Source organism: Melozone crissalis, unplaced genomic scaffold (genome assembly GCF_028551555.1).
Source record: "Melozone crissalis strain CALT ecotype California unplaced genomic scaffold, PUWL_Pcris_2 ptg000048l_1, whole genome shotgun sequence".
Classification (NCBI taxonomy): Eukaryota; Metazoa; Chordata; class Aves; order Passeriformes; family Passerellidae; genus Melozone; species Melozone crissalis.
In genome coordinates this window covers 278,037-304,920 of record NW_026535826.1, presented here as the reverse complement: position 1 = coordinate 304,920, position 26,884 = coordinate 278,037, and the positions used below count along the sequence as shown (strand labels likewise).

At 54.9% G+C, this 26,884-nt stretch overlaps 2 protein-coding genes across 2 annotated transcripts in view; one reads left to right on the top strand and one right to left on the bottom strand.

Annotated features, from left to right (window-relative positions):
• NPEPPS (aminopeptidase puromycin sensitive) overlaps positions 1–15,400 on the bottom strand; it is a 35,699-nt gene extending 20,299 nt beyond the window's left edge. The window contains exons 1-4 of the mRNA XM_054286489.1: positions 15,232–15,400; positions 7,501–7,585; positions 716–793; positions 281–402 (exon numbers count right to left, since the gene is read on the bottom strand). Coding sequence (XP_054142464.1) covers positions 281–402; positions 716–793; positions 7,501–7,585; positions 15,232–15,354 — 408 coding nt within the window. The 5' untranslated portion in view covers positions 15,355–15,400. The remainder of the gene's footprint in view (positions 1–280; positions 403–715; positions 794–7,500; positions 7,586–15,231) is intronic.
• A 4,766-nt stretch (positions 15,401–20,166) lies between these two features.
• Positions 20,167–25,206, top strand: MRPL45 (mitochondrial ribosomal protein L45). The gene is made up of 8 exons (XM_054286492.1): positions 20,167–20,223; positions 20,407–20,602; positions 21,115–21,232; positions 21,766–21,864; positions 22,485–22,533; positions 22,771–22,920; positions 23,839–24,012; positions 24,824–25,206. The coding sequence occupies exons 1-8, from the start codon at positions 20,167–20,169 to the stop codon at positions 24,875–24,877; spliced, it is 897 nt and encodes a 298-aa protein (XP_054142467.1). The 3' UTR covers positions 24,878–25,206.
• Positions 25,207–26,884: the final 1,678 nt, after the last annotated feature.

Genomic DNA, 26,884 nt, shown 5'->3' with positions numbered 1-26,884 from the left:
TTAGAATAAAATTAAAATTAAAAATAAAATAAAAGTAAAAATGAAAATAAAAATAATTTTTAATTAGAATTTTAAAATAAAATAAAAATGAAAATGAAAAGGAAAAAGAAAACACAAATGAAAATACAAGTGAAAATATAAATAAAATAAAACAGAAAATATAAATAAAATTAAAATGAAAATAAAAATAGAAACTAAAATAAAAATGAAAATAAAAATGAAAATAATAAAAATAAACTGAAAATAAAAATAAAAATAAAAATCCTGCAGAGAGGCTTACCTCGAACTGGGTGACGGCGGCGTAGCGCGTGTCCCCGCTGGGCGTGCTGTACTTACTCCGGTAAAACCCCTTCATTTTGTCATTCAGCTCCCCTACAAAGTCTATCTTGAGTGTCCCTGTCCCTGCAACACAAGCACACAGACCTGGCCTGGGCAGGTGGCACAAAAACGGGTTTGCTGCGGGGTTGTTCCCTAAATAAAATAAACCCACAATTCCCCACGGGGTTTTTGGATTTTTTTAAACAGAGCAGCGACCCAAGAGGGACCTCAAAAGTTCCATCTTCCAATGAAACTTGGAGGAAAGTCTGCAAACTCCGGGATTTAAGGAACTGTGGCAAATCAATTACGGATTTCAGCACAAGCCAGCCAGAATCTGCAATTCCAGGGCAGGAGCTGCTGCCCAAAGCCCCAGCAGGCAGGCAGGGAGGGCTCTCACCTTTCTGCAGGGTGCTGGGGAAGGACAGAGTGACCTTTTCGTCCTCGTTCTGGTAGTTGAACCCTGTGGCGTGAACCTCTGGAAAGGGAAAAACAGCACCGGGATCAGAACCGTCCTGGAAAGGGTTTGGGCTCAAAACTCTGCAAATCCACCCAAAGCGGCTGAGCTCGACTGCTCGGAATTAATTCTGAGTGGTTCTGTGTGAGGAACCGCAGGAACAACCTCGTGGTGGGAATTGCAGGAGTGAAAGTTGTGCTGAAAAACCCCAAACCTGCAGGAGAAACGGGATTTGTGTCCCAGGAACGGTGAAACACAGCCCCAGATTCCCCCCTTGCTGTTAAACACTCCCGTCAGTGCAGCAGGATTCCCATTAATTATCCCAAACAGGATGCTTAGGGTTTATTGACCTAATTTGTGGCTCTCACTATGAAAATCCCATTAATCTCCACAGCAGTGGGGAGGGGGGTTTTGCTTGGATTTAACCACAAAATAAATGTTGATTTTATTTCAGAAATGCCTTCAGAAGCAGAGCCCTACTTTGGGGTTCCTGCCCCACTCAGGCAGAGGATCCCAAAGGCTCCCAGAAATGAGGGAATTTGGTATTTACACAGAGATCCCAAAGGCACCCAAAAATGAGGGAATTTGGTATTTACACAGAGATCCCAAAGGCACCCAAAAATGAGGGAATTTGGTGTTTACACAGAGATCCCAAAGGCACCCAAAAATGAGGGAATTTAGTATTTACACAGAGATCCCAAAGGCACCCAAAAATGAGGGAATTTAGTATTTACACAGAGATCCCAAAGGCACCCAAAAATGAGGGAATTTAGTATTTACAGAGCACAGGAACCATTTGGGGATGCAAAAATCCAAACTATGAGGGGGATGGAACAGTCCTGGAGCACCTGGGGCTGCCCCTCCCTTCCTAATTCATCACTCCCTCCAGGGGATGGGGATCTGTTCTCATTCAGCCAAAAAAATGCGGGATAACCCCACAGAACCTCTCTCTGCAATGCTGCTCCCGCCACGCTCGACCTGTGAGAAATTATCGAAATTATCATTATTTCAGAACTGAAACCCGCTCCAAAGCAGCATCGCCAGCTGCCAAAGCCGGCAAGCCCGGACACAACGAGGCACTTTCATCCCCAAACAAAACCCTGCCTCAGCCAAAGCCCCGAATGACAAAGGCCGGGCTGAAATGACAATTTTGGTCACAAAAGGACTCGTTTTGCTGCTCAGGTGTCGCCGCAAGTGTTGGGTTTCAGCCCCGGCGCCCTGCGGGAGGCTGCGGTGACACAGGGAAATGGAACGGGGCTGTTTCATTGTGCTGGAATTTCCAGCGCTGTTTATTCTGCAGCAGCGGGATCTCGGCATCAAAGCCGGGCCAATTCCAACCTCTGCTCAACGCAGGAGCTGCAGGAATGAATTAGGTCTAAGTACAGGTTTCACAGAGCTCTGCTCGGGGTTTAATCTGAGTTTTACCACCGTGCTGGAGTGCACAGCACTGAGAGGGCTCCAACAACACAGCAAAAACCACAAGGCAGGAATAAATTACAAAAAAAACCCTCTACAGGATCAATTTTAGGCTCTCCTGATCCATGCTGAGGAGTTCCACGATTTTAAAAATCAGCCGAGTTGAGCATTGAAGAAGAATCCACCCAAGGACACCCAGCTGCCAACAAATGCCAGGCCACCAAAAATAAAAGTTAAGAGTTTTCTTGCTAAAAAGGGGATACCGAGGCAGAAAATGAGACAGGAGAGGAGAAAACGAGACAGGAGAGGAAGACCTGGAGGAGAACAATCCCGATGGATGGGATTGGGTCCCAGCATTGAGGAGCAGGGTCCTGATTTTGATCCGGATTATTTCCAGAGTCCATCAGAGCAATGAGGGCGACCCAGGCCAGAGAGGGGCTGCACACCTGCTGGGAATTCACTGATTTATCAATAACTAAATCAACAGGAATTGATAATTGAGGAATCCTGCTGCTGGAGCCCTGTTTAGAGGGTCCCTGATCAGCCCAGGAACGCAGCAACGCTCCCCACCTGGATTTTGGGGGATTTTTGGTGGATTTTCAAACACCACCACAGCAAAGCCACAATGTAAAAACATTTTTATTATTTTTTACAGCTTCCAAAGGCCGCGATCTGATCCTGCAGCCGCCTGGAACTCAGGAATACACAGGAATTCCTCGTGTGGAGCTTCTGCCAAAGGCTGACAATGGATATCGAGCTGCCCCCTCCTCCTCCTCTCAACTGGAGCTCTCTATTTGGGTTTGAATTCGTGGAATTTCTGCTGCTTTGGAAGTTTTAACTTGTCCCAAAAAACCCCAGAGCTGAACATCACCAAGGCTGGAAGACGAAACACTGAAACCTTCAGGGTTTTCTAAATCTCCAAGCAGCTCCTTACAAATCAAACCCCAAACCAACCAAAGATCCCAAATTACATTTTCTCTTTTTTTTTTTTTTTTTTGTTTGCTTGTTTCCTTTTCCAGGTTTTTTTGTTGTTGTTGTTTTTTGTGGTATGTTTTGGGGGTGGTTTTTTTTGTTGTTTTTTTGGTTGGTTGGTTGGTTTTGGGGTTTTTTTTTGGTTTTTTTTTGTTTTGTTTTGTTTTGGCGGTTTTTGTTTTACTTTTTTTTTGTTTAAACTCCTTATTCAACGGCAATAATTCAATCCAGAGCAGCAGAAGCACACGAAACACTGGACAATACTTTCAGCTGGAGTGGAAGGGAGCTGCTGCTCCCAAAGCTGAGAGGGCAGCACAGCCTGGCTCGGCTCCTCGGCCGGGAAACAAAAGCTCCTGGAGGGACCAGCCCAGCTCTGCAGAGTTTGGCACTGCAAGGTTGCAAGTTAATCACTTGCACATTACTGCACAGAAAAAGCTGCAGGAAAGAAAAGGGAATTTTTTTCTTTTTTTTTTTTTTTTTTTTTGTCATGGAGAAAAAGAAAATAAGAAATGAGAAAATGATGAAAATAAAGGGAGGAAGCCCCCAGGAGTAAGACGTGTTACCACTTAAATCAGAAAAAACACACAGAATAGAGAGGGGCTGCTGCAGGTGTGAGGGGGTGAAGTGGGAGCTCCCCAAACGCTCCAGCAGCATTTGGGACAAATCACATTTCCTGCAAAGGGACAATCCCAAACCCTGCTGCACCCTCGGGTGGCTCCAACAGGGCCCAGAGCCCAGGCCAGGACAAAGCTGAGAGCAATCCATGGAAAGGTTCAAAATGGAATGTTCTCAGGATGGAACTCTTTCAAGGAGCCCTGCTGTGGTGTGGAGAGGGCACAGGTAATTAAGGTTCGGGTTTGATTTTTTTGGTTGGTTTGGTTTGGGGTTTTTTTTTGGTTGATTTGGGTTTTTGGGGTTTTTTTTGTTGGTTCGGTTTGGGGTGGTTTTTTTCGTTCATTTGGGTTTTTGGGGTTTTTTTTGTTGGTTCGGTTTGGGGTGGTTTTTTTGGTTTATTTGGGTTTTTGGGGTTTTTTTTGGTTGGTTTGGGTTTTCTGGTTGGTTTGGGGGTTTTTTTGGTTGATTTGGGTTTTTTGATTGGTTTCTTTTGTTTTTTGGGGTTTTTTTTGTTTGTTTCTTATTTTAACCACCACCCAAATCTCTGGTGTAACATCCAGGCCCATCCCCACCACACAGAGAAGGAAAAACCCAAAATTACGAATTCTGCCCTCAAAACCCTGCTCAGTCTGAGCACAGCCCAAATGTGCCCCCCCTCCTCCTGCTGCACAAACTCCCCAGAGCTGCTGGGAAGCTGCCAGCCCTCCAGGAACCCCTGGCTCCACAAACCCCTTGGGATCCCCAGGATCTGAGGAGATTCCAGCAAATTCCCCAATCCCACCACGATCTCACAGCTCAGAGAGGATTCACAAACTCCTTCACACCCCCGAGCATCAAACTCCATCCCTTCCCAAAACTGACATTTCTGTGAAACTCCATCCCTTCCCAAAACTGACATTTCTGTGAAACTCCATCCCTTCCCAAAACTGACATTTCTGTGAAAATCCAGCTCATCCCTGCTCCTCCTGAGCCAAGGAATCCATCTGGACACGTGCACACCTCGGCGCTAAAACTCCACTGGAAATGTTAAAAAAATAAAAGAAAAATACAACAGCTCTGGGGAGAAAATAAATATAAAAATATCCGTCCAGTTTGAATCCAGCCGTGGAAAACTCTGGTGTTTTGAGCAGCTTTGTTCCATTACAGCACTGCTGGCACAGAGGGAACCCAGAGCCCTCCCTGACAATCTCAGTTTTGGGCTGAGACTGAGGAATTTCTGCTCCCCAGTGCTCAATCTGTGCTGGTTTTGTTACTCAGTCCTGGCTGCTCCTTTGTGGATTACACAGCAAAAATTCTTCACTTTGACTTTAACGCTGTGGGGATCCTCCCTCAGCTTCCTGTCAAATATTGGGCAATAATCTGCTTTCCCTGCAAATCTGCATTGAAATTCCAAAGTCCTGCCCTCAGCTGTGCCCATCAGCGCCAGGGGCACAAGAGCTGCGGCCAAAATCTGCTGGGCAGGGGCACTGACAAGGACTGGGGAAAAACAAATTATTCTGCACAAAAGTCACCAGATCTGCTCCTCAAACAGGGAACTGGGACCTGTTAAATGGAATCTCTGTCCCACAGCTGCTTTTCAGGCTTGGAAAGGAGATAATTCCCAATTATTTTTCATTTTTAGCGAGGGTGAGACCAACTCCTCCCTGCAGAAGGAAGGGTGACGATTCTTTGGAACCACCATGAGCTTCTCCCTGTGCACAGTTCAGGAGTGAGCTCCAGGCTCTGGTGTGTGCAGGGCTCATTCTGGGGGGCATCCCACAGCCCCCATCCCCGGGCTGAGCACAGGGGGAGCCTCAGGGTCTGCATCAACAGGTGCCAATTCCATGCAATTCTCCTTCCAAAGCCATTCTGCTCCTTGGCACCTTCCCAAATCCCACAGATCCGTTTTTAACCCCGTGGAGCCTGGGGGTGATGATAGCAATTCATTGTCGTTTTATATTTTTTTTTTCTTTTAAAATTTCTAAATATTTTTAATTTTGAGCTATTTTAATTGCAATTTTAACTGTTTATTTTAATTATAAATTTGAATTATATTTATTTTAATAATTTTAATTAGATTAATTCCAATTTTATTATTTTTATTCTTTTCATTTTCTTTTTTCTTTTCATTTTATTGATTTTAATCTTATTAACTTTAGTATTTTACTCTTTCCATTTTACTGTTTCCATTTTATTCATTTTAGCATTTTTAATTTTATTATTTTCCTTTTATTTTCTTCGTTCTATTTTAAATGAAATTTATTTTTATATTAATTCTATTTTTAACATGAATTACAACAAAGTTACACCTTGAGTGTTTATGATGCAGCAGTTGGTGAGTGCCAGTGTGTCATTCTCTCTTAATAAGAGAAATAGCTCCTAATTAATAAGTGCTCAGCAACCCCCTCACGGTGGCAGGGCCAGCCTGAGGTGCCAGGGGACAGCCCCGAGCGCTTGGGGACATTTTCCCACCCTGTGGCCCCGTTCAGGATCCTGCCCGGCCCTTCCTGAGCCGAGCTCTGCTTTTCCACACACGCCCTCCTCCCAAGGCAGCTTCCCCACGCCCACAAAACCCTCCCGAATGGAAAAAGAAACCAAACCTGACCAAGTGCAAAGCTGGGTGGGGATGTTCTGCTTGGGATCGTGGAACTGCAGAACCTTAACTCCCTGCAGTGCCAGCCTGCCAGGGCAGGGACACCTCCCCTGTCCCAGGTGCTCCAGGGACACTGCCAGGGATGCAGGGGCAGCTCTGGGCACCCGTGCCAGGGTCTGAGCACCCTCACAGGGAGGAATTCCTTCCCCAGATCCCCTCCTGAGCCCATTTCTCCACCTGTGAAATGGAGCAATGTCACAAGGACCTGGAGAGTGGCACCATGGAATGGTTTGGGTGGGAAGGACCTTAAATCCCTGCAGTGCCAGCCTGCCAGGGCTGGGACACCTCCACTGTCCCAGGTGCTCCAGGGGCACTGCCAGGGATGCAGGCACTGTGCCAGGGTCTGAGCACCCTCACAGGGGGGAATTCCTTCCCCAGATCCCCTCCTGAGCCCATTTCTCCACCTGTGAAATGGAGCAATGCCACAAGGACCTGGAGAGTGGCACCATGGAATGGTTTGGGCGGGAGGGACCTCAGATCCCACCCAGTGCCAGCCCTGGGGAACTCAGTGACTGCAGCTGAGGGCGACACATTTCTCCAGCAACTCCCAGCCTTCCCTGAGCTGGTCTCCTCCTCACAGTCACCCTTTTCCACATTGACCAGCACTCAGAAAATCCTGCTGAATGCCAATTAAGCGTTTTCTGCGCTCTCCAAACCCTTTCCTGTGAGCATTTCCTACTGCAGGCTCTTACTGATGCATTCCCTGTCAATATTTCATTTTGTCAATATTCCCAAACCCACAGGCACAGGTGATGTCCTTAGAAGTTTACACAACATCCAGATATAAAAATAATATCAAAGCAGCCCAGCATCCTCTGCCTTCACCCCTCAGGAGAGGCGGAGGAGACTGAAGGAATTTTTAACCCTAACAAAAATGAAGGAATTCCTTTCCCACAACACAACTGAAGGAATTCCTTTGTCACAATTGAAGGAATTCCTTCACCACAACGCCAGTGGCAGCCATGAGAGCCAGCATGGAACCGAGATAAGGGATTCTGTGCTTCCAGGGGCGGGGCTGAGCTTATCAAAGCATGACATCACTGCGCTATCAGAGCTGCAGAAACGAAAGCAGGAAAGCAGGCAGGGCTCCCACCTTCGTCTCCTTCCGGGGCGTAGGACGCCGTGATGATGTCGATGTCGGCGCAGTTCATCACGATCTGGTTGGTTGCGTTCTTCACCTGCGAGAGAAACTCCATCAGCACCAGGAAGAAATGGCAATTCTCAGCTCTCATCCATCTGGAAAGCACCTGCAGGTGTTTGCAGGAGAGTTGGGTGTTTGGGGTGGAGAAGGAGAAGGAGGCACTGCAGAGCAGGAGCTGTGCTCAGCCACTCATCCCCACTGGGAATTATTTAATGCTGGGTAAAGAACAGGGCTGAAAACTTCACAATGGGGCCCTTGTGCACGCCTGGGAATCCAAACCCAGCAACAACAGATCCTGAGCCCATCAGCCTCCCCTGGGGACGGCCCGAGGGACAGCAGAGTGAAAATCTCCCTTGGAGACGTCACCAACACAACCTCTGTGCGTGCTCCAGGCTGTCGGGGCTCCTCGGCCCAGAACATCTGCCAGGAGATTCTCCTTCCCCTTCTGCCAGCTCCTGGCTCCACACTCTCTGCTTTATTTACCCAGCGCCAGCTCCCAGCGTAGGAATAAACCGCGGGGCTGTGCCAGTTCTCTGTCTGAATGCGAGAGCCTGAATACAGAGGAATTCAAATTAAATAAAAATTAATTACAAAGGGGTAAAATATTTGGGAGTTGAACCAGGGAGTTATTCAGACATTTATGGCTGGAACCACCAGAATGATCAGGCTGGATCAAGCTGGGAATCCTGCTTGTCCAGGAGAGGATTTCTAGCAGGACGCACCAGCACTTTCTTAAATAAAGGAGTAAAAATTTCTGTAGCAACCAAGCAGATTTGACACAGGCACGAAGAAACTGCTTCCTACCCCAGAATCAGCTCACTAAAGCCTAAGAAACCCCATCCCTGTTTTGTTTTCCCCACTATCATAACCTGGAGCCACCATCCCAGGTATCCACACCTGAACTGGGAGCCAGGAACCGCAGGAGCTGCCTCCAGCTCTGGGGTCTGGACAAGCAGAGATCAGAGGGATGGAGCTGATCAGAGGGGGGAAAAGGGGGAAAAGTGGGATTGCTCAGCCTGGAGAAGAGCAGGCTCAGGGGTGAGCTGGGGTTAGGCTCCCTGAAAGGAGGCAGGGAGGAAAATCAATGAATTTTCAAGGGAAAAGGGGGAATGGGGTTAAAGTGCCAGAGGACAGGGTTGGGTGGGATTTAAAGAAGGAATCCTGGCCTGGAGGGGCTGGGGTGGGATTCCCAGAGGAGCTCTGGCTGCCCTGGACCCCTGGCACTGCCCACAAAGCCCCTGGGTGGGATTTGAGCTCCCTTTAACCCCAATTCTGAGCCCCTGGGTGGGATTTGAGCTCCCTTTAACCGCAGTTCCACAATTCCGAGCCCCTGGGTGGGATTTGAGCTCCCTTTAACCCCAATTCTGAGCCCCTGGGTGGGATTTGAGCTCCCTTTAACCGCAGTTCCACAATTCCGAGCCCCTGGGTGGGATTTGAGCTCCCTTTAACCGCAGTTCCACAATTCCGAGCCCCTGTGCGAGCCCAGGCCAGCTCACCTACAGGCAGCACACAATTGTTATTTCATTTTGCTTGTAAAGCCACAAGAAAAGGCTCAGGTGTCCCCAGTGCTCCCTGGGCGAGAGGAGGAGCTGGGGATAAACCAGGAATGTTCCTCAGGAATGTTCCTCATTCATCTGGGACAGAAACCCCAAATCTGAGCCGTTTCACAGAGAAGGCAGGATTAAGCAATTTAAATTTGGGATTTCATGGGTCCATCCCTGAGCCAGCACCCACGCAGGGAGATGAACCCCACACACCCCAACCCAGGCAGGAGTTTCTCCTTGGCCTCCCTGACGTGACAAATATCCCTGGCTCATCCCCAGTTATGGAACTGTTTAATTAATAAATATTATGTAAAGAAATACGATGTGTTTACACCTTTTGAGCAGTGGCTGTCGGTGCCCCCTCCCTGCTCCCCTGCAGTGGTGCCACACCGAGGGGCACAGCACGGCTGTTGTCACCTCTTGATGGAATTAAAATCAAGTTAATCGTAATTAATAAACCCAACCTGACCGTGAAAACGTTTTTGCAAAGCACTGAGAACAATCTAACAGCTGAGGCGACACAGGGTCAACCTGATTTTCCCAGGAAAGATTTACAACCTGAAATCCTTTTTTTCTTTTAAATTCTGAGTGCATAAAACTGAAAAATTATAAAGCTCCCCAAAACCCCAAAATCAAATCTCAATAGTTTTTACCACAATACTGGAGCTTGGGGGGGTTTTACAAGGTTTTTCTAAAACACAGAAAAATCAGGATGAGAAAAGCTTTTTATGAGTGTCTGGAGACCTTTATTCAGTCTATGAATCCAAATCTCCCTGGATTCGGAGCTGTCCAAATTGCAGACAATGCGAGTTTAACAATGGGCTTGATCTTTAAAAACCAGCTTTTTCCAGGACACAACTTTCAGTGGAGCACTGAGCCTGCAAAGTAAGAAAGTTTAGGTTTAAGCAGGGAAAATCCAGAGGCTCCTTAAACAGGCAATTATCTATTTTTAGGTATTTTTCCCTCCCTTCCTACCAACATCAAGCCAGTTTTATGAGAGGGCAGCATAGAAGAAAATCTCTAAAATGAGCCAGGAGGGTAAAAAAGTTCATTTTTTTAACTACTCAAAAAAAGGGGCGAAATTCACCGTCCAGGCAGAAATTCTATTTTTCAGCAAGGAAAATGAATTAATTTAATTTAATTAATTGAAAGAAGAGCAGTTCTGCCCTGCTCAGGAATCAGAGGAATCTCTGCAGGGAAGGAATGGCTCAGGATTGTAAACTCCTGGCTTTTGATGAATTAAACTGAATACTGGATTAATCAGAATTCAAACACTATTTTGAGGTCAGACTCGGGCAACACAAGCAGGGAGGGGAAAATTCACCCAGCAGGAGAAAAAAAGCTGAAATCCCTCTCAAAAGTTTAATATTTGATGGAAGAAAAGTTAAAAATTACAATTATTTAGCTCTGCCAAACAAGACCTAAAGGTGCTGTGAAGCTTTTTGTGGTCAAAGCAGGGAAGGATTTGATGGAAAATATTTTTCCAATTTTTTGGGATATTTGAACTCCAGCCTACCTGAAACACAGGCTGAGGAGCATCCAAAGGGATCTCCTGGAGCCAAAATTAATTCCAGATAATTCCAATCCTGTCACACGGCTTCGGAGCCCTTTTCTAAAAGCAGCACTACAACAACTGCGTGTGTTTTCAGCAATTTTCTCTCTAAAAATAGACCCCTAAACTTACTCTGGATTGGTGTTCCAGGGCGTGTCTTTTGTAAGAATCCAAAGCTTCAATGAGGAGAGTGATAAAGAGATTTATTAACCTGCATCTCCAGCAAATTCCAGCGGCCAAGGGGTTAAATTAACAACGCCAGGACTAAGTGGGAAAATTCCCTTGGTTCCAAAGCACATCCAGCTCCAGAGGTGTGGGATTCACAGGGGTGAGTAAATCCCTTCTGTGATCGCTGCAAATCCATCCCAATCTTGGGAGTTAAGGGGCTCAAGGAGCTTTTTTGAGGGGGAAAAAAGGTTAAAAACCCAAATTTTTGAGCTGATGAGCCCTGAGGTGCTGCCAGGCCCCTTAACCCTCCACTGCAGGTTGAATTTCACTGCTGGAAATGCAGAGGGTTTGCCCTGGAGCAGCTCCCCAGCAGCACCAATACTACACCCAGCGAGCTGCACCGGGCCAGGGTTCCACCCCGGAGTGTCAGCACTAATCTTTAACCAGCCCCACGCATTCCTCAGGCCGGCAGATATTGCATAATGAACCCACAAAAAGCAGCAGACAAGCAGTTAAACATTGCCAAACCTGCCCGGGATGCATTGAACTGCTGCAGCGGGGATTTGAGGGAGCCCAGGCTGTAAATTCCTCGCAGATAAGCTGTTCCACAATCAAGGAACACCTCGGTGGAGTTTCCAGGCAGGGGAGGCTCCAAGGAAGGGAATTTATGGGCAGGGAAACACCAGGGAGCGGGAGGCAGCCCTGCCCCTCACAGGTGATCCTCTCAGCGCCCCAAAATTCCATTTACAGCCTCAAAGCTGCGGGCAGCTTTGTTTCTGCTGCTGGACAACGCCAGGGCCACACATCCCTTCTTTGTTCCAACCCTCCCAAGAGCCAAAAAAACGGGAAAAAAAAAAGAACAAAATAAAGTTTGACCCAGCCACTGAGTAATGCAAGCGCCCTGTGCTGATAACCAGGCCCTGAGAGCCAAGGCTGGCGCAATTAAAGCTCCAGCCAGCAGAGGAATAATGAAAATGAACCATTTCCACCCCACAATCTTAATTGTGCTGGTGGAGAGGCATCCCCACGCCCTCCACAAATCAAGTTTAAATGCTGGGAGATGACATAAGTGGCAGAACAATCACAGGAGTGCGAGCAGGAGAAGCTGTTCCAGCCCCGGCTCTCCCACAGCCACGCTCTGTCCCAGCTGGGACCCGCGCTCCTCGGGAAACAGTTCATTTGAGGATTTTTTGGGGTTTTCAGCTGTGATAAATGGGAATTATGTACTGTCACTTCATGTAATTGTTACACAACTGCGCGGACTTCAAAAGTATTCGTGTGGCCGCAAATTATATTATTTGAAAATCTGGAAGAACCGGTCAAAACGGTAATAGCTGGGTTACCAGAGCCTCCAGAAGCACAGCTCCAAAAAGGGGCCGTGAAACCGAACTTGCCAAGGTTTCAGGAGCATTCCTTTACCTGGGGGGGACAATGCCCTGAGCTGGACACGGGAACAAAGCACAGGCAGGTCCCCACTCCCCTTCCCAGGCTCGGAAATCTGCTGCCACCTCTTACCGTCCGCATCACCAGGGGTTTTATCCCCTGAAGATTATCTGGAGTTGCCATGCAAGTGGCACCGTTTATTATTGCGGCACAAAGTGCTTCGGGTTATTTATAGGCCCTAAAGCCAGCACAAGTGTCCTGCCCCACAGCCAAGGCTGGGACATTTATTTTTTCTTTAGGGTTTGAAAGCCCCAAATTCTCCGCAGAGGGCTGCAAATCCTATTACCGGAGTGAGTAAGAATGATCAAGTGTTTACTTGCAATACCTTGGCTAAACACCGCAGCCTGCACTAATTCCACTCTGCTCTGGAAGATGCCAAATAACAAAGCAAACAGAGCACTTTGCAGGCTCTGGAAAGTTTGTTCCTGGTTTTTTGGGGGGTTTTTATTTTTGGTGTCAGAGCCTCAGAAGTCACCCCGTGGCTCAGAAAGCATCTTGGTGCGGATTATTGCCATTATCCAGCTGGGATGGAGCAGAGGAGCTGGCAATGAATCCTGATTGGGATTAAAGGAACAACTTAAGGATCTTCAAGAGGAGGCAGCACGTGTATTTTCCCCACCCCAAAATAAAAAATTTTGCTTTTTAACACAAACCCACTTTTGTCTCTGTGAGTTTACAGAGACTCCAAAGCTCTCAGGTGGTGCTGGAAACAGAAAATCTCTGCTGGGCTCAGGTTCAGGTAGAAAAGGTCCTTAATTGAAGTAATTTGACCCCAAAAGCACCCCAAAAGTGTCAATTTCCAGACCAGCTTGACGGAAATATGCTGATGGCAATTAAATTTTGTTCATCCAGCCCTGTACAGAGAGCATCCTGTGGATGAGCCAGGCGCTCCTCTCCCCATCAAGGAGCAGAGCAGCTCCCCTCTCATTTCCTGGGATCGCCCTGTGCTCTGGGCAGCCCCGGGAACCCCTCCAGACCCCCAGCCCTGCTCGGGCAGGTGAGCTCACCCCTGATCCCCTGCCCTGCCCGAGCGGGGAAGGTGCTCCTCTTTCCGGGAGGTGCCTCCTCCTGGGCTCACCGCGTTAAAAGTTATCCAAAATAAAGATACATTTCTTTAGATCTGTTTCAAAAACCTCGCTCTCTGCGGTTTGCTGGCGTTTCCTCCCCTCCTCTCTGCTGCGGGAACGCCAGAGCAGCTCTCCAGGACATGAGAAGGGATTTTCTACAGCCTGGAACCCGTGGGGTCACAGCTTTTCCCTGGGGAAAGCGCAGCGTTCCCCATCTCCAGGTGGAATCCTCTGCTCCGGGAACGCACCTGGACACAGCAGGAAATTCAAACCCTGCAAGCCAGGCAGCCCTGCCAGGAGGGAGCTCCGGGCCACTCCTGCATCCCAGAGCCGCTCCCAGGGCTGCTCTCCCCAGCTCCGGCTTAAAGAGCCGCTGCTCCCCTCCCCCCGAGCGTTATTTTTAACCTGGACGATTTCAGTGATCCCATTTACAGCCCCACAGCTGTAGCAGGGCCGGGGTGCGAGCACAGCAATAGGCGCCTGCGATTAGAGCCGCAGAAAATGGGAATTTCTCAGACCGGCCTTTTCCGAACTGGAACAGCCCAAAAGGCAGCGGCGGCCCCGAGGCTGGAACCGAAGCCCCGAGCCAGCATCAAACCCTCGGGGAGATTTGGGTTTCCAATATTTCTGTCACATGACACAAAGTTACTCATGTCCGCTCGGGTTCCTGCAGCTCCCCAAAGTCACAAGATGCCCCATCATCCCCAGCCCTGGGCCTTCCCCAGGGAAGAACTCGCCTGCCTCTCTACCTGTGCTTCACATCGCAGCTTTTATTGCCTCCTTGCATTTATTACCTATTTAAAGCCAGGTTTAACCACCCCTTCAACACAGCAAGATCTGCTCACATCTCAAGACTTAAAACCTCCCTCAAATATTTTTTTAAGGTCTCTGTGCGACCATCTAATTTTCAGGAAAAAAAAAAAAACAAAACCCCAAAAAATACAGATATGCCATTATAATTCAGTCTCTCTCTGAAATCGCAAGAAAAAAAAAAAAAAAGAAAAAGACGTGAAAGCAAATTCGGGAAATCTTGGCAGGGCAGCCAATGAGAATGACTGGGAGAGACTTGAAGGCTTTCACAGAACTGGTTCCGGCTCTGAAGCACGAGCACGGCGAGGAGGATTTTTCTCGCCCTGCAGAAGAACGCGGCGAGGTTTCGGCTCCGCAGCCGTCTCCCGGCTCTCATGCCCAGGCTCCCTCTCCATGACACCGAGGCCTACCCTCCCCGGGAGCCGCACGGGGGACTTCTCCTTTCACGGCTTATTTGGCTTTTCCAGCAAAACCCCCCTCCATCCGTCCATCCATCCCCAGGCCGGCTCGGAGCGCAGCTCGGGGGGTCCCCGGGGGGCTGCGGGCACCGGGGATCCCGGCCGGGCACAGCCCGGAGCTCCCGCGGCGCTCCCGCATCCCGGCCCGGGCCGGCCCAGCCCGGAGGAGCCGCCCGGGGGGACCCGCGGGGGCCGCAGCGGGGCTGGGCGGGGCTGCCCCCGAGCCGGGCCGGGTTCGGGGGGTCCCGGAGGGCTTTTGGGGGGTTCGGAGGGGGTTTGTCCGCCCATCGTGAATGGAAACGCGGAGGAGCGGCGGGGGGAGCCCCGAGGGGCCTCCCTGCACCTGCCCGGCCGGGCCCGGGGAGCGCAGGGAACGGGGGGATCGGGGCCGGGGGTCCCTCAGGCACGGCCGGGAGGGGCCCTGAGGGGGAGCGGGGTCCCTGGGGGCGGGGGGAACACCCCGGGGGTGAGGAGGGGATCGAGGAGCGGATCGAGGAGCGGATCGAGGAGGGGATCGAGGGGTCCCCGGGGGCACTGCGGGGTCCCCTCGGGGGGCGCGGGCCGGCGGGACCCCTCGGGGGCGGGGCGGGAGGAGGAGGATGAGGAAGGGCAGGATGAGGAGGAAGAAGGGGGGGCCCTACCTGCACGGCGGCCTCCAGCTTGCCCTCGAAGGTGAAGTCGATGAGGTCCGGCTTGAGGCAGAGCCCATAGTTGAGGGGGGACACGTCGGCGGGCAGCCGCTCGAACGGCCGCTTCTCCGGCATGGCGGGAGCGCGGGGGGTGCGGGGCTGCGCCCCCCCCGGCGGGGCGGCGGCGGCGGCGGCGGCGGGGGGGGCGGGGGGCGGCGGGGGGGGCGCGGGAAGGGCGACGAGGCGGCTCCGCACGGACGCACCGAGAGGGAGCAGCGGCGGGAGCGGAGGATGAGGAGGAGGAGGATGAGGAAGATGAGGAGGAGGAGGAGGAGGGAGGGGCGGGGGCGCGCGCGCGCTCCCGGCTCGAGGCGGCCCCGGTGGGGGAGTGCGGGGAGCGGAGCGGGAGGGGGGGAGGGAGAGAGGGAGGGAGGCACGCGGGCGGCGCGTGCGCGTGCGCGCGGCGGCGCCACGCGGCCGCGCACGTAGCGCGCGCGGGGGGCGGGGAGGGGGGGGGAAGGCGGCGGGAGGAGTTGCGTAAGCGCTGGCCGGGAGTGCGCCTGCGCAAAGCCACGCCCCGCGCGGACACACCCCTTTCTGTGGGACACGCCCCTTCCCGGTGCTGCGGGACGGGGCAGCCCCGGTAACGGGGATCCCGATAACGGGGATGCCGGTAACGGGGAACCCTGTGAGCCCCCGTAATGAGGATGCCGGTAACGGGGATCCCGGTAATGAGGATCCCGGTAATGGGGATCCCGGTGAGCCCCGCTAATGGGGAATCCCGGTGTGTCTGTAATGGGGATCCCGGTGAGCCCCGCTAATGGGGAATCCCGGTGTGTCTGTAATGGGGATCCCGGTAATGGGGATCCCGGTGTGTCTGTAATGGGGATCCCGATAGTGGGGGATCCCGGTGTGTCCGCTCCAAGCGGGCCTGGCACAGTGCACCCTATTGAGGTGCAATGAGGCTCCCGGTGCTCCCGGTTTGGACGGATGCTGGCACCCCGTTAACTGGGGCTCTCGGGTCACCTGGTCTGGGTGGGGATTGGCACAGTGCACCCAGGGGCTCCCGGTTTTGGGCTGACACTGGCACGGACACCCCGTCAGCGGGGCTCCCAGTACTCCCAGTTCAGGGGGATGACGGCTCCTGGGTCTCCGGGTGCACTCAGACTGGGGGGCAGAGCTGGAGTGGCGCCCCCATATTGGGACATCCTGGGTTCCCTCTTTGCTCTCTGTATTTCAGTTTATTTCTCACCATTCCTTCCCCAACGAGATTTATTTTTGTTTAAAGTGATACTTTGCTGTTTAAAAAAGATAAGTTAGTGCTGAGCCAGGGAGAGAGCGAGCAGGGATCTGGGGAGGGGAGCTGGATTCCAGGAGGGAACGGGGATTTGGGAAGGAAAAGGGATTTGAGGAGGGAAAAGGGATTTGAGGAGTGGAGTGGAGATTCAAGGCAGGAGGAGCAGGGATTTGAGGGAAGGAGCAGGAACTCAGGAGAGAGAGATGGGATTTGGGGAGGTGAATAGGATTCGAGGTGGAGAGAAGGGGTTCAAGAGGGGAGAAGGGTTCGAGGGAGGGAACGGGGATTCACTGAGACCTGGAGGAGCCGGCGGCACGAACTGGGGCAGGGGGAAAGTACAGACAGCTCTCCGCACATGGTTACAGAAAGCCAGCGCTGCCGAGCCCGGGTTCACCCGGGGCTGCCGCGGGGCCGCATTGTGCTGCGGAGCCCCGGGGAGGGAAAGGGAGACAAGGGAACAGCTGGAAGCAGCTGGGAGCAGCTGGAGCCGGCGGGGGGTTCGGGCCGCTGCCGCCCCGCTGCCTCGTGCCAGCTCGCAGCGCGGCAGGGCGCGGGGACACAGGGGACACGGGGGGACACGGGGGGACAGCGGCGCCGGGAGCCGCGCCAGGGAGCGGCTCGGGGTGCGATGGGATCCCGGCGGGGCTCGGGGCGGAAAGCCGCGTCTGCCCCGCAGCCAGGGAGGCTCCGTGCGGGGTTTGCAGCCGGGATGGACGGAACGGGACCGAGCCCGGCCGGGGACACCCCGCGGCCGCGGCGGCAGGAGGAGCCCGGCTGTGCCCCGGCCGGGCTGCGGGACCCGGCCAGGGCACAATCCCGTCCCCTCCCGCCCGGCCTCGGGCTGGCAGCGCGGGCGGCCGCGGGTGACCGTCCCTGGCAGAGCCGCGGCAAGGTCAGGGCCGGGATAAAACTATTCCTGGAGCAGGGCGGCGCGGCCCCGGGGAGGGCAGCGGAGGGGATTGTCTCCTCTGAGCTTTAATTCCCATCCCCGATGGCCGCGGGGGCACCGGGCGCCCTCCTGGCCCGCCGGGGGGGCTCGGGGGCCGCGGGGCTTGTGCTTGCCAAAGGGCTCCGGGCGCTTTCCGCGGGTGCTGCCCCGCACGGGAGATGCTGGGAGGTGACAGATGCTGCTGTCAGCAAGAATCCAGGAAAAAAAAAAAAAAAGAAAAAAAGAAAAAGAAGGAAGAAAGAGGGAAAAAGAGCGAGGCTCCGCGGAGACAGCCGGGGGGAAGCCGCCGCCTCCGCCGTGTCCCGACCAAACCGGGCTCTCCTGTAGCGCCAGACTGCGCAGGGCCCGGGGACAAACGGACGGGGTGGAAGCCAGGAGCTGTAATTAGCCCAGAGCCACCAACCGCTGTCAGTGCTCCTTTCTAATTAGGAAAAACAAGGGAGAAAAAAAATTTAAAAGGGGGAATAAAGGAAAAAAATTAAATTCCCAAGAGAGGCTTTTCTTTTCTTCCCTCTCTCTCGCCGGAGTTTTCGCCGCCGCTGCCGGCAGCGGGAGCAGCCGGAGGGCACCGGCTAATCCTGCCTCGCAGGTCTGGGCCGCCGGCTTAGGGCTGGAATCTCTGGTATTCGGGAGCACGGGAACAGCCGCGCTCCGAGCCCCGGGGCCTCCTGCTCCGCGGGTCATTCCGGGGGTCGGGAGGCGATTTCCCCTGGTTTCCCCCTCTCCGTGCGTGCGTGCGGCTCGGCCCGTCCCCTCCCGCCTCCCCGCCGGGCACCCGGGACAGGTTGCACAAGGACGGCGGCAAACGCGGCCCAGCCCCTGCCTGGAGCCGGCGGGGACAGCTCGGGGCGGGTGCCGAGCCCCGATCCCAGCCCTGATCCCGCTCTCCCACGGCACAAACCCCCACGCGGTGGTTTTGCAAGGAGGAGAGCACAGGTGGGACGGGGGCGTCATCCCGTGCCATCTCCACGGCCCCATCCCAAATTTCCTCAGGGATGCTCCCGGGCCGAGCCCCCCACGGGCAAGGACGCGGTTCCAGAGGGGTTTCAGAGGCCCCCAGCGCTGCCCACGGAGGTGAAACCGGCCGGGATGGCATCCCGGGCATCCGGGAGAGCCAGCCGGGCTGGGAAAATCCAGCCCCACCAGTCGGGAGCCGTGGGAAAGCGCCGGGGCCGCGGGGCTCGGGGCCGGTGACTCAGCCCCGGCTGCTCCAGGACCGGCCCCGCAGCCCCGGGGCTTCGTCCCGGCTTTCCAGAGCGCTGCGCTTTTCCGCCAGGGTGCTGCGGGAAGCGCTGTCTGCCGGCTTTGCCCCCCGCACGCCCCAGTGAGCATCACGCCGGATTTTGGGATTTTGGGAGGTGCTGGCGGGCTGCATCGCCATCCCCCCAGCCAGGGGGCCCGGCTGCCCCCGCGGCCCCGGCCCAGCCCCGCACGGCCGCTCCCGGCTCGTCCCGGCTCAGATAAGAGCGCGGGCCGGGATCAACGGTCTCGGGCACGGCGGAGCCGTCACTACACATTAACCAGCTGTCCGATGGAGCAACGCGGCCTCGCAGCCAAGATCAACAGTCCCCAAAGCAAACTGGGAGCGGGGCCAGGCGCGGCGAGCGCGGCCGGAGCCTCCCGGCGAGCCCCCCGCCCCCGAGGGGCCCCCCGGGCTTCGCACCCCGGCCGGGCTCGCCTTTGGCTGCGCGGGCCTCGCCCCGCGGCCGTGGGCGGGTGATGAGCGTCCGTCCCCAGGGCGTCCCGGCGGCTCCCGGGTTGGGGTTTCGAGGGAAAAGGGCTTGGGATGAGCCGGTTCGCGTTTTAGGGCGGGAGTGTCGCATCCTGGATTGTCCCCGCGATATTCGGAGGGACCCCCGAGCCCCCAGCGCTGCGGGCGGCATCCCGGGGGTGCCGCATCCTGGGCTGCCCCAGGGACATCCAGAGGGACCCCTGCCCTCGATATCCCCCCCTCCCCGCCAGCGTCAGGGGCTGCCGAGATGGGAAATCCCAAAAGCATCGCAGAAACCCCACGGGGCTGCTGGGGGTGCAGGAACTGGGGGGGTTCTGCGGGTCCGGGGGGCTCTGGAAACCCGGGAGGGGGTCCTGCGTGCCCGGGGGAGGGACTATGCGGATCTGGGGGGGGGGGGGGGGGAGGGCTCTGCGTGCTCAGAGGAGCGCTGCGGGTCTGGGGGGGCAAATCTGGGGGTCCGGGGAGGGGTCTCTGCAGGTCTGGGGGGGCTGTGCGTGTCCAGGGGGGGCTCTGCGTGTCCGGGAGTGCCCTGCGGGTTACGGGAGGGTCTCTGCAGGTCCAGGGGGTCACTACAGATCCGGGGGGGGCTCTGCAGGTCCGGGGGGGCTCCGACACCCGCGGCATCCCCCGCATGGGGCAGGGTGGGGGTCCCGCGTGTCGCACGTGACCCGTGTGGGGGGTGGGGGATGGGGGCAGTGCCATCCCCCCCGCCCCCCGCACTGCACCACGCACGGGGGTCCCCCCTCCGCGCGCTCGGGGGGTGGGCGGAGCCTCCCGCGCTGGCCCCGCCCCTCCCCGGCCTCCGCAGCCGATGGAATTTTCCACTCGCGGGCGCGGTGCGGGCTCCCGCCGGCCACGCCCCTTCCCGCGCGCGCGCGCGCGCCCCGCGCGGCCCCGCCCACACCTCCCCCTCCCTCCGCGCGCGGCCCCGCCCTCCCCGTTCCCGCCATCCCCCGCGGCGGGGTAAAGATGGCGGCCGCCATGGCGGCGGGGCTGGGCCGCAGGGCGCCGCGGCTCTGCTGGAAGGTGCGGCCGGGAGAGCGGCCTGAGGGCGCCGCGGAGCGGCTGTGGGGCCGCGGCAGGAGCGGGGTGGGCCCCGAGGGTCAGGGAGAGCGCCGGGGGCCGTGGCGCGCGCGGGCCGAGAGGGGAAATCAGTTCAGGCCTGGCGGTGCTGGGCTCACTGCGGGCTCTGCCTTTGCCTCCCCTCAGGCCGCCGAGTCCCTGCTCCGTCCCGGCGCGCTGCCGCCCTGTGTGCTTGTGCCGGTGAGGAGCAGGAGGAAGGGGCCGCGGCTGCCCGAGTGGGCCCGGGAGCTGAGCCCTGAGGAGCGGGAGCGGCGGCTCCGGTGCGCGGCGCCGATCTTCCCGGACGAGCGCATGGAGCGCACCTTCTTCCTGGCCTGCACGGGTACGGCAGCGCGGCGCACTCGGCCAGGCCCGGGTGATGTGACGGAGAGCCGGGCGGAATTCCTTCCCCACTGTTCCCTCTGGCGGGGGGAGAGGCCTCCCTGCCCGATCTCCAAAGCTGTTGGTGCCTTTTTCTTGAATGCCGGATTCACAGAGGGCTTTGGGTTGGGAAAGCCCCTGCAGTGCCACCCCTGCCATGCGCAGGGACACCTCCCACTGTCCCACATTGCTCCAAGCCCTGTCTGGGACTGTTCCAGGGATCCAGGGGCAGCTTCTCTGGGAATTCCATCCCAGCCCCTTCCCTCCCTCTCAGGGAGGAATTCCTTCCCAAAATCCCCTCTAAACTTCATTTTGAAGCCATTTTCCCATCTTCCCTGGGCTGTGAGGGAACAGCAGAGAGCAGCACCTGTGTATGAGCTTTATCCAGGAATTCTCTCTCAGAAATTCTTCCGTTTCCCCTGTTCATTCCCTGGGCTCTGAGCCTCCTCCTGAGCTGCTTTTCCCCCACCCCAGCTGAGATCATGGATCCCTACGTCCCTCCCGAGGGCGATGCCCGCCTGACCTCGCTGTCCAAGGACGGGGTGAAGCAGCAGATGCAGAAGCTGAGGCAGACAGCGGCCTCCCAGCTGGCGTATGTACCCCTCGTTAGCTAATTAGCATAATTACCCTGCTGCTTGGCCTGTCCTGGGTCTGTCCGTGGGAGATAGTCCTCCCCCAGGTCCCCTCCAGGCCACCCAGGGACCCCAGATCTCCTCAAAACTCCCCCAAATTCCCCCCAGGACACCTGTGTGTCCCCCAGGTCACTTCCAGGCCACCCAGGACCCCCCAAATCCCCCCACGTTCTCTCAACCCCCACCAAACCCCCTCCGTGAGGGAGCTGAGGGAACTCTGGGTGATTTTTAGGATTAAGGGGCTGTTTCCTCCCTGCTTTTCCCATTTTTGTTGTCGTTTCCCCTTCCCCTCTCCTGCTGGGAGCAGCCACGCTGTGCACTCCCAGTTTTTTTGGGATTCTTTGGATTTGGCTCTTTTGTGACCCCCTGAAGGTTTTGTCTTAGTGAGGGATCTCAGATTCTCAGCTGGGAAAAGCTGGGTTTGAATCCTGTAGGATCCAAATATCCAGGACAGCTCTAATTTTGTTCTTCCCTTAATTTCTTTCTTTCCCAGCCTGCGGAAGATCAAGGATCACGACCCGGATTTCAGCACCAAAACCTTCCCTGAGAAAGCCCAGGAGATATTTATTGAGGCCCACAACTCCCTGGCAAAGTAAGGCCCTTCCCTGACCCAGGGGGAGGTGGAATTTGTGTGGGAGGAAGAGCAGGAATTTGTGTAGGAGGAAGAGGAGGAATTTGGGGGGAAAGTGGGAATTTGTGAGGGAGGAAAGGTGGAATTTGTATGGGGAAAGCTGGAACTTGTGGGGGAAATGCAAGAATTTGTGGGGAAAATTGCAGGGATTTGAGGGGAAAGCAGGGATTTGTGTGGAGGAAAAGGTGGAATTTATGTGGGGGCAAAGCTGGAATTTGTGTGGGGGGAAAGCTGGAATTTTTTGGGAAGAATTGCAGGAATTTGTGTGGGAAGAATTTAAGGAATTTGAGGAGAAAGCAGGAATTTATATGGGGAGAATTTAAAGGAATTTGTGTGGGTGGAAAGCAGGAGTTTGTGTGGGAGGAAAGGTGGGATTTGTGAGGGGAAAGCAGGAATTTGAGAGGAAAGCAGGAATTTGTGTGGGGAGAATTTAAGGAATTTGTGTGGGAGGAAAGGTGGGATTTGTTTGGGGGGAAAGCAGGAATTTGTGTGGGGAGAATTGCAGGAATTTGAGGGGAAAGCAGGGATTTTTGAGGAACCTCCTTTCCTTTGCTGAATTGACCAGAGTGTTTCCTCTGCAGCTTTAACAAGCAGAAGCTTCACTCCCTGGTGACGGAGCGCTGCTACCCCGTAAGTGCCTGGAATTTTGGGGAATGTTGGGGTGTCTCAGACGGATGAAAGGGACCCCCAGGATCAGCAATCCAGCCCTGGCCCCGCACAGCACAGTCCCAACAATCCCTCCCAGGTGCGGGGTCGTGGCCGTTCCGGTGCCCAGAAAGAACCAGCAGAGCTGGAGCTGATTTTCGCCGTCAGGAGCGAACAGATCGTTAATGATTCCATTAATTCCGAGCCGGTCTCTGCTGGCAGGACATGGTGCGGGGGAACCGGTACAGAACCATCCGCTGGCGGTTCCTGGAGTCCCTGCAGCCCCCCAGGGTGGTGCACGTGCGCTGCGAGGGCGTCCTGAACCGCGGCAACCTCTACGGGCAGGTGACGGTGAGGATGCACAGCCGCCAGGTGAGCCGGGCTGAGGGGGCTGCAATCCCACCCGGGCCAGGGCAGGGACACCCCTGCTGCCCCAGGTCACACAGCAGCCTTCTCCAGCAGGGACAGGCCCAGATTTACCAGCTTTTCATGGAAGGTCACTTGGATCATCCAGGGGCCTTTTCCAGCAGGGACAGCCCCAAATTTACCAGCTTTTCATGAAAGGTCACTTGGATCATCCAGGGGCCTTCTCCAGCAGGGACAGGCCCAGATTTACCAGCTTTTCATGGAAGGTGACTTGGATCATCCAGGAGCCTTCTCCAGCAGGGACAGGCCCAGATTTACCAGCTTTTCATGGAAGGTCACTTGGATCATCCAGGGGCCTTTTCCAGCAGGGACAGCCCCAAATTTACCAGCTTTTCATGAAAGGTCACTTGGATCATCCAGGGGCCTTCTCCAGCAGGGACAGGCCCAGATTTACCAGCTTTTCATGGAAGGTGACTTGGATCATCCAGGAGCCTTCTCCAGCATGGAGAGGACCAAATTTACCAGCTTTTAATGAAAGGTCACTTGGATCATCCAGGGGCCTTCTCCAGCAGGGACAGGCCCAAATTTACCAGCTTTTCATGAAAGGTGACTTGGATCATCCAGGAGCCTTCTCCAGCATGGACAGTCCCAGTTTTCCCAGCTTTTCCTGGAATGTCAGTTGGGTCATCCAGGAGACTTCTCCAGGGTGAACAGTCCCAGTTTTCCCAGCCTTTCCTCCTAGGAAAATCCCTCCCTCCATCTTCCCTCACCAACCCCAACCTGCTGCCAGCCCAGCACAGAGATTCCAGCCTTTTTTGGGTTGGAAATTCCTTAAATCCCATCCCATGGGCAGGGACACCTCCCACTGTCCCGGGTCACTCCAACCCCATCCATCCTGGGGGATTTTTTTGGATCTCTTGACAGATTTTGGCCATCTATGACCGCTTTGGGCGGCTCATGTACGGCGGGGAGGAGATTCCCAAGGATGTTCTGGAGTACGTTGTGTTTGAGAGGTACCTGGTGAACCCCTACGGAACCTGGAGGATGCACGGCAAGATCGTCCCAGAGTGGGCCCCACCCAAGGAGCCCATCATTAAGGTGGGAAAGGGCTGGAAAATGCAGATCCCTGGGGGGAAATGCAAATCCCTGGGGGAAAATTGCAGATCCCTGGGGGGAAAATGCAGATCCTTGGGGGAAAATGATGCAGATCCCTGGGGGAAAATTGCAGATCCCTGGGGGGAAATTGCAGATCCCTGGGGGGAAATTGCAGATCCGTGGAGGGAAAATGCAGATCCCTGGGGGGAAATGCAAATCCCTGGGGGAAAATTGCAGATCCCTGGGGGAAAATTGCAGATCCCTGGGGGGAAAATGCAGATCCTTGGGGGAAAATGATGCAGATCCCTGGGGGAAAAATACAGATCCGTGGGGGGGAAATGCAGATCCCCGGGGGAAAATTGCATATCCCTGGGGGGAAATTGCAGATCCCTGGGGGGAAAATGCAGATCCCTGGGGGGAAATTGCAGATCCCTGGGGGGAAATTGCATATCCCTGGGGGGAAAATGCAAATCCCTGGGGAAATTGCAGGGAGAAAGGTGGGGGGTTCATCCACGGGCAGAGCTGTTTGGAATGTCCTTGGAGTTGTTCCCTGGGAGGCTGAGGGCCTGGAATGGCTGAGGACAAATCTGGGATAATTTTGGGAATTATTTCCCCCTGTGCCCGACCTCCATAAGTGTCTCTGCCTCCCTGTGTTACTACAAACAGATCTTGGGGGAGAAGGAGGGGAGGATTCCAGTGTAATTCGAGGCTTCCCATCCCATTCCCTCCTCCTGCCTCCATCTGATCCCCTTTTTCCCTTTCCAGAACCCTCTGCTCCCCTTTTCCTGCTGATTTTTGTCCCTTACTTTTGCAGACCGTGATGATTCCAGCCCCGGATCCCTCTCAGGAGCATGAAACAGCGAAGTAGAAAGTTCTGGAACGTGGACAGGGACAAACAGGCCAGCAGGGAAGATTGGGAATGTGTTGGATGTGGCTGTGCCTTCAGGAATGGGCTCCAGCCACCCCAGATTTGTCCTTTGAGGGGCTGGGAGCAGGACCTGGATGAGCTCTGGGAGGAGCTCGGCTCTGTCCCACACGCCGTGTGCTGCAGCCTCGCCCCCGCTGGGTTCCCGTGAGGATGAGGAGCCTTGGGAGCATCCCCGGGCACCCTCTGTCCTGAATTCCATGGGAGAGCCCTGGGAATGTTTGTCACCCCCATGGGAGGGGGCACAGAGCTGCTGCTCAGGCATTAAAGCTTCACCATTAAAACTTTCTCTGCTGATTCCCAAACTCCTATCTTTTAACAGAAACCAGGAAAATTTAAATCAAGTTCTGTGCTGAGGGGGGTGCTGCCGTTGGTGTTTCCCAGAGGAGCTGCAGCACAGCTGATAATTGGGTTTAATTTCAGTTTTGGTTCCTCAGAAGGGCTGGTGTTGGTGCAGAGCTGGTGCTGTCCCTGAGGGAGTGGCACCATCCTGTGGACACGGGGACATTTGCAGCTGTCCCTGCTTTGCCTGGTTGGGAAAACACATTTTATTCTTCCTCCTCTGTGAGTCTCCTTCTCTCTTCCTGCTCTGCTCAGCCAGTTCTCCTCACTCACAGAGCAAAGCCCTCCCTGCTCACCCGAACAAACCCTTTTCTCCTTCTGGCCCTGCTTTTTCACTCAGCCTCTTCCAGAGCGTGGGAGAGTTCGGGGGATTTTTGTTTCTTCCTCGAGAGGGATTTTGCAGAGCTGTGAAAGAGGAGCTGTGGCTCCTGTTGGCTCCTCGTGTTCCTTTTGGGAGGGCAGGGCCTCCCCTTTGTGCTGTGCTGGGAGAGCAGCCAGCAGAGGAATCCCTGCCATGTCCCTGGGGTGTCCCTGGGGTGTCACGATCCCTCTGCTCCTGAAAAACAAAATCTTCTCCATGGAGCCCCTGCCTGGCTCAGGAGCAGAGTGCGGAGCTCAGATCCCTCCGTGCACCTCAGGGCAGGAGGGGATGGAATTATTCCTGAGGGAGGAAAAGGGGATTTTGGGGGTGACCTCACTGAGGAGTCCCTGAAAGAGCTGCGGGAGAGAAGGATGAGGGGACACAGGGAATGGGTTCCCTGTGCCAGAGGGCAGGAGGGATGGAACACTGGGAAGGAATTCCCAGAGAAGCTGTGGCATCCCTGGCAGTGTCCAGGGACAGTGGGACGTGTCCCTGGGTGGGATTTAAGGTCCCTTCCCTCCAAACCTGGGGTTCTCTGGGGTTCCCCAGCCCTGACTCTGAATGAAAAGGGGTTTTTTTGGGTGGAATGTGGATTTTTTGGGAGAATGGCCTTTCCTTCCAGCCAGCCTCTCTCCAGCCTCTGCCACCCAACCCCTGCTCTGCTGGGTTTCCTCTCCAGCCCCTTCCCAGCTCTTCCCCACCTCACAGTGAGCCTCTGTCTGAGCACACTCCGTAGATAATTCCGTTTATTTCCTGTATTTACACAAAATTACACGACCAGGACCTTCAGCCTCACACCCCCAGGCCCCCCAGTCCAACTCCGGGGCTGGGCAGGGGGGATCAGGATGGATCCATGGGTGGATGGGAGGGATAGGTGGACCCACGGGTGGAGAGAAAGGACAAGAGGGATGGATCCACGGATGGATGGATGGATAGAGAGAAAGGACAAAGGCATGGGTCCATGCATAGGTGGAGGGATGGATCCATGGAGGGGTGGATCCATGGATGGATGGATGGATGAGTGGAGGGGTGGATCCATGGAGGGATGGATCCATGGATGGGTGGAGGGGTGGATCCATGGAGGGATGGATGAGTGGAGGGATGGATCCATGGAGGGATGGATGGGTGGATCCATGGAGGGATGGATGAGTGGAGGGGTGGATCCATGGAAGGATGGATGAGTGGATGGATGGATGGATGGGTGGAGGGGTGGATCCATGGGTGGATGGAGCCCCTGGTGCTGGGAT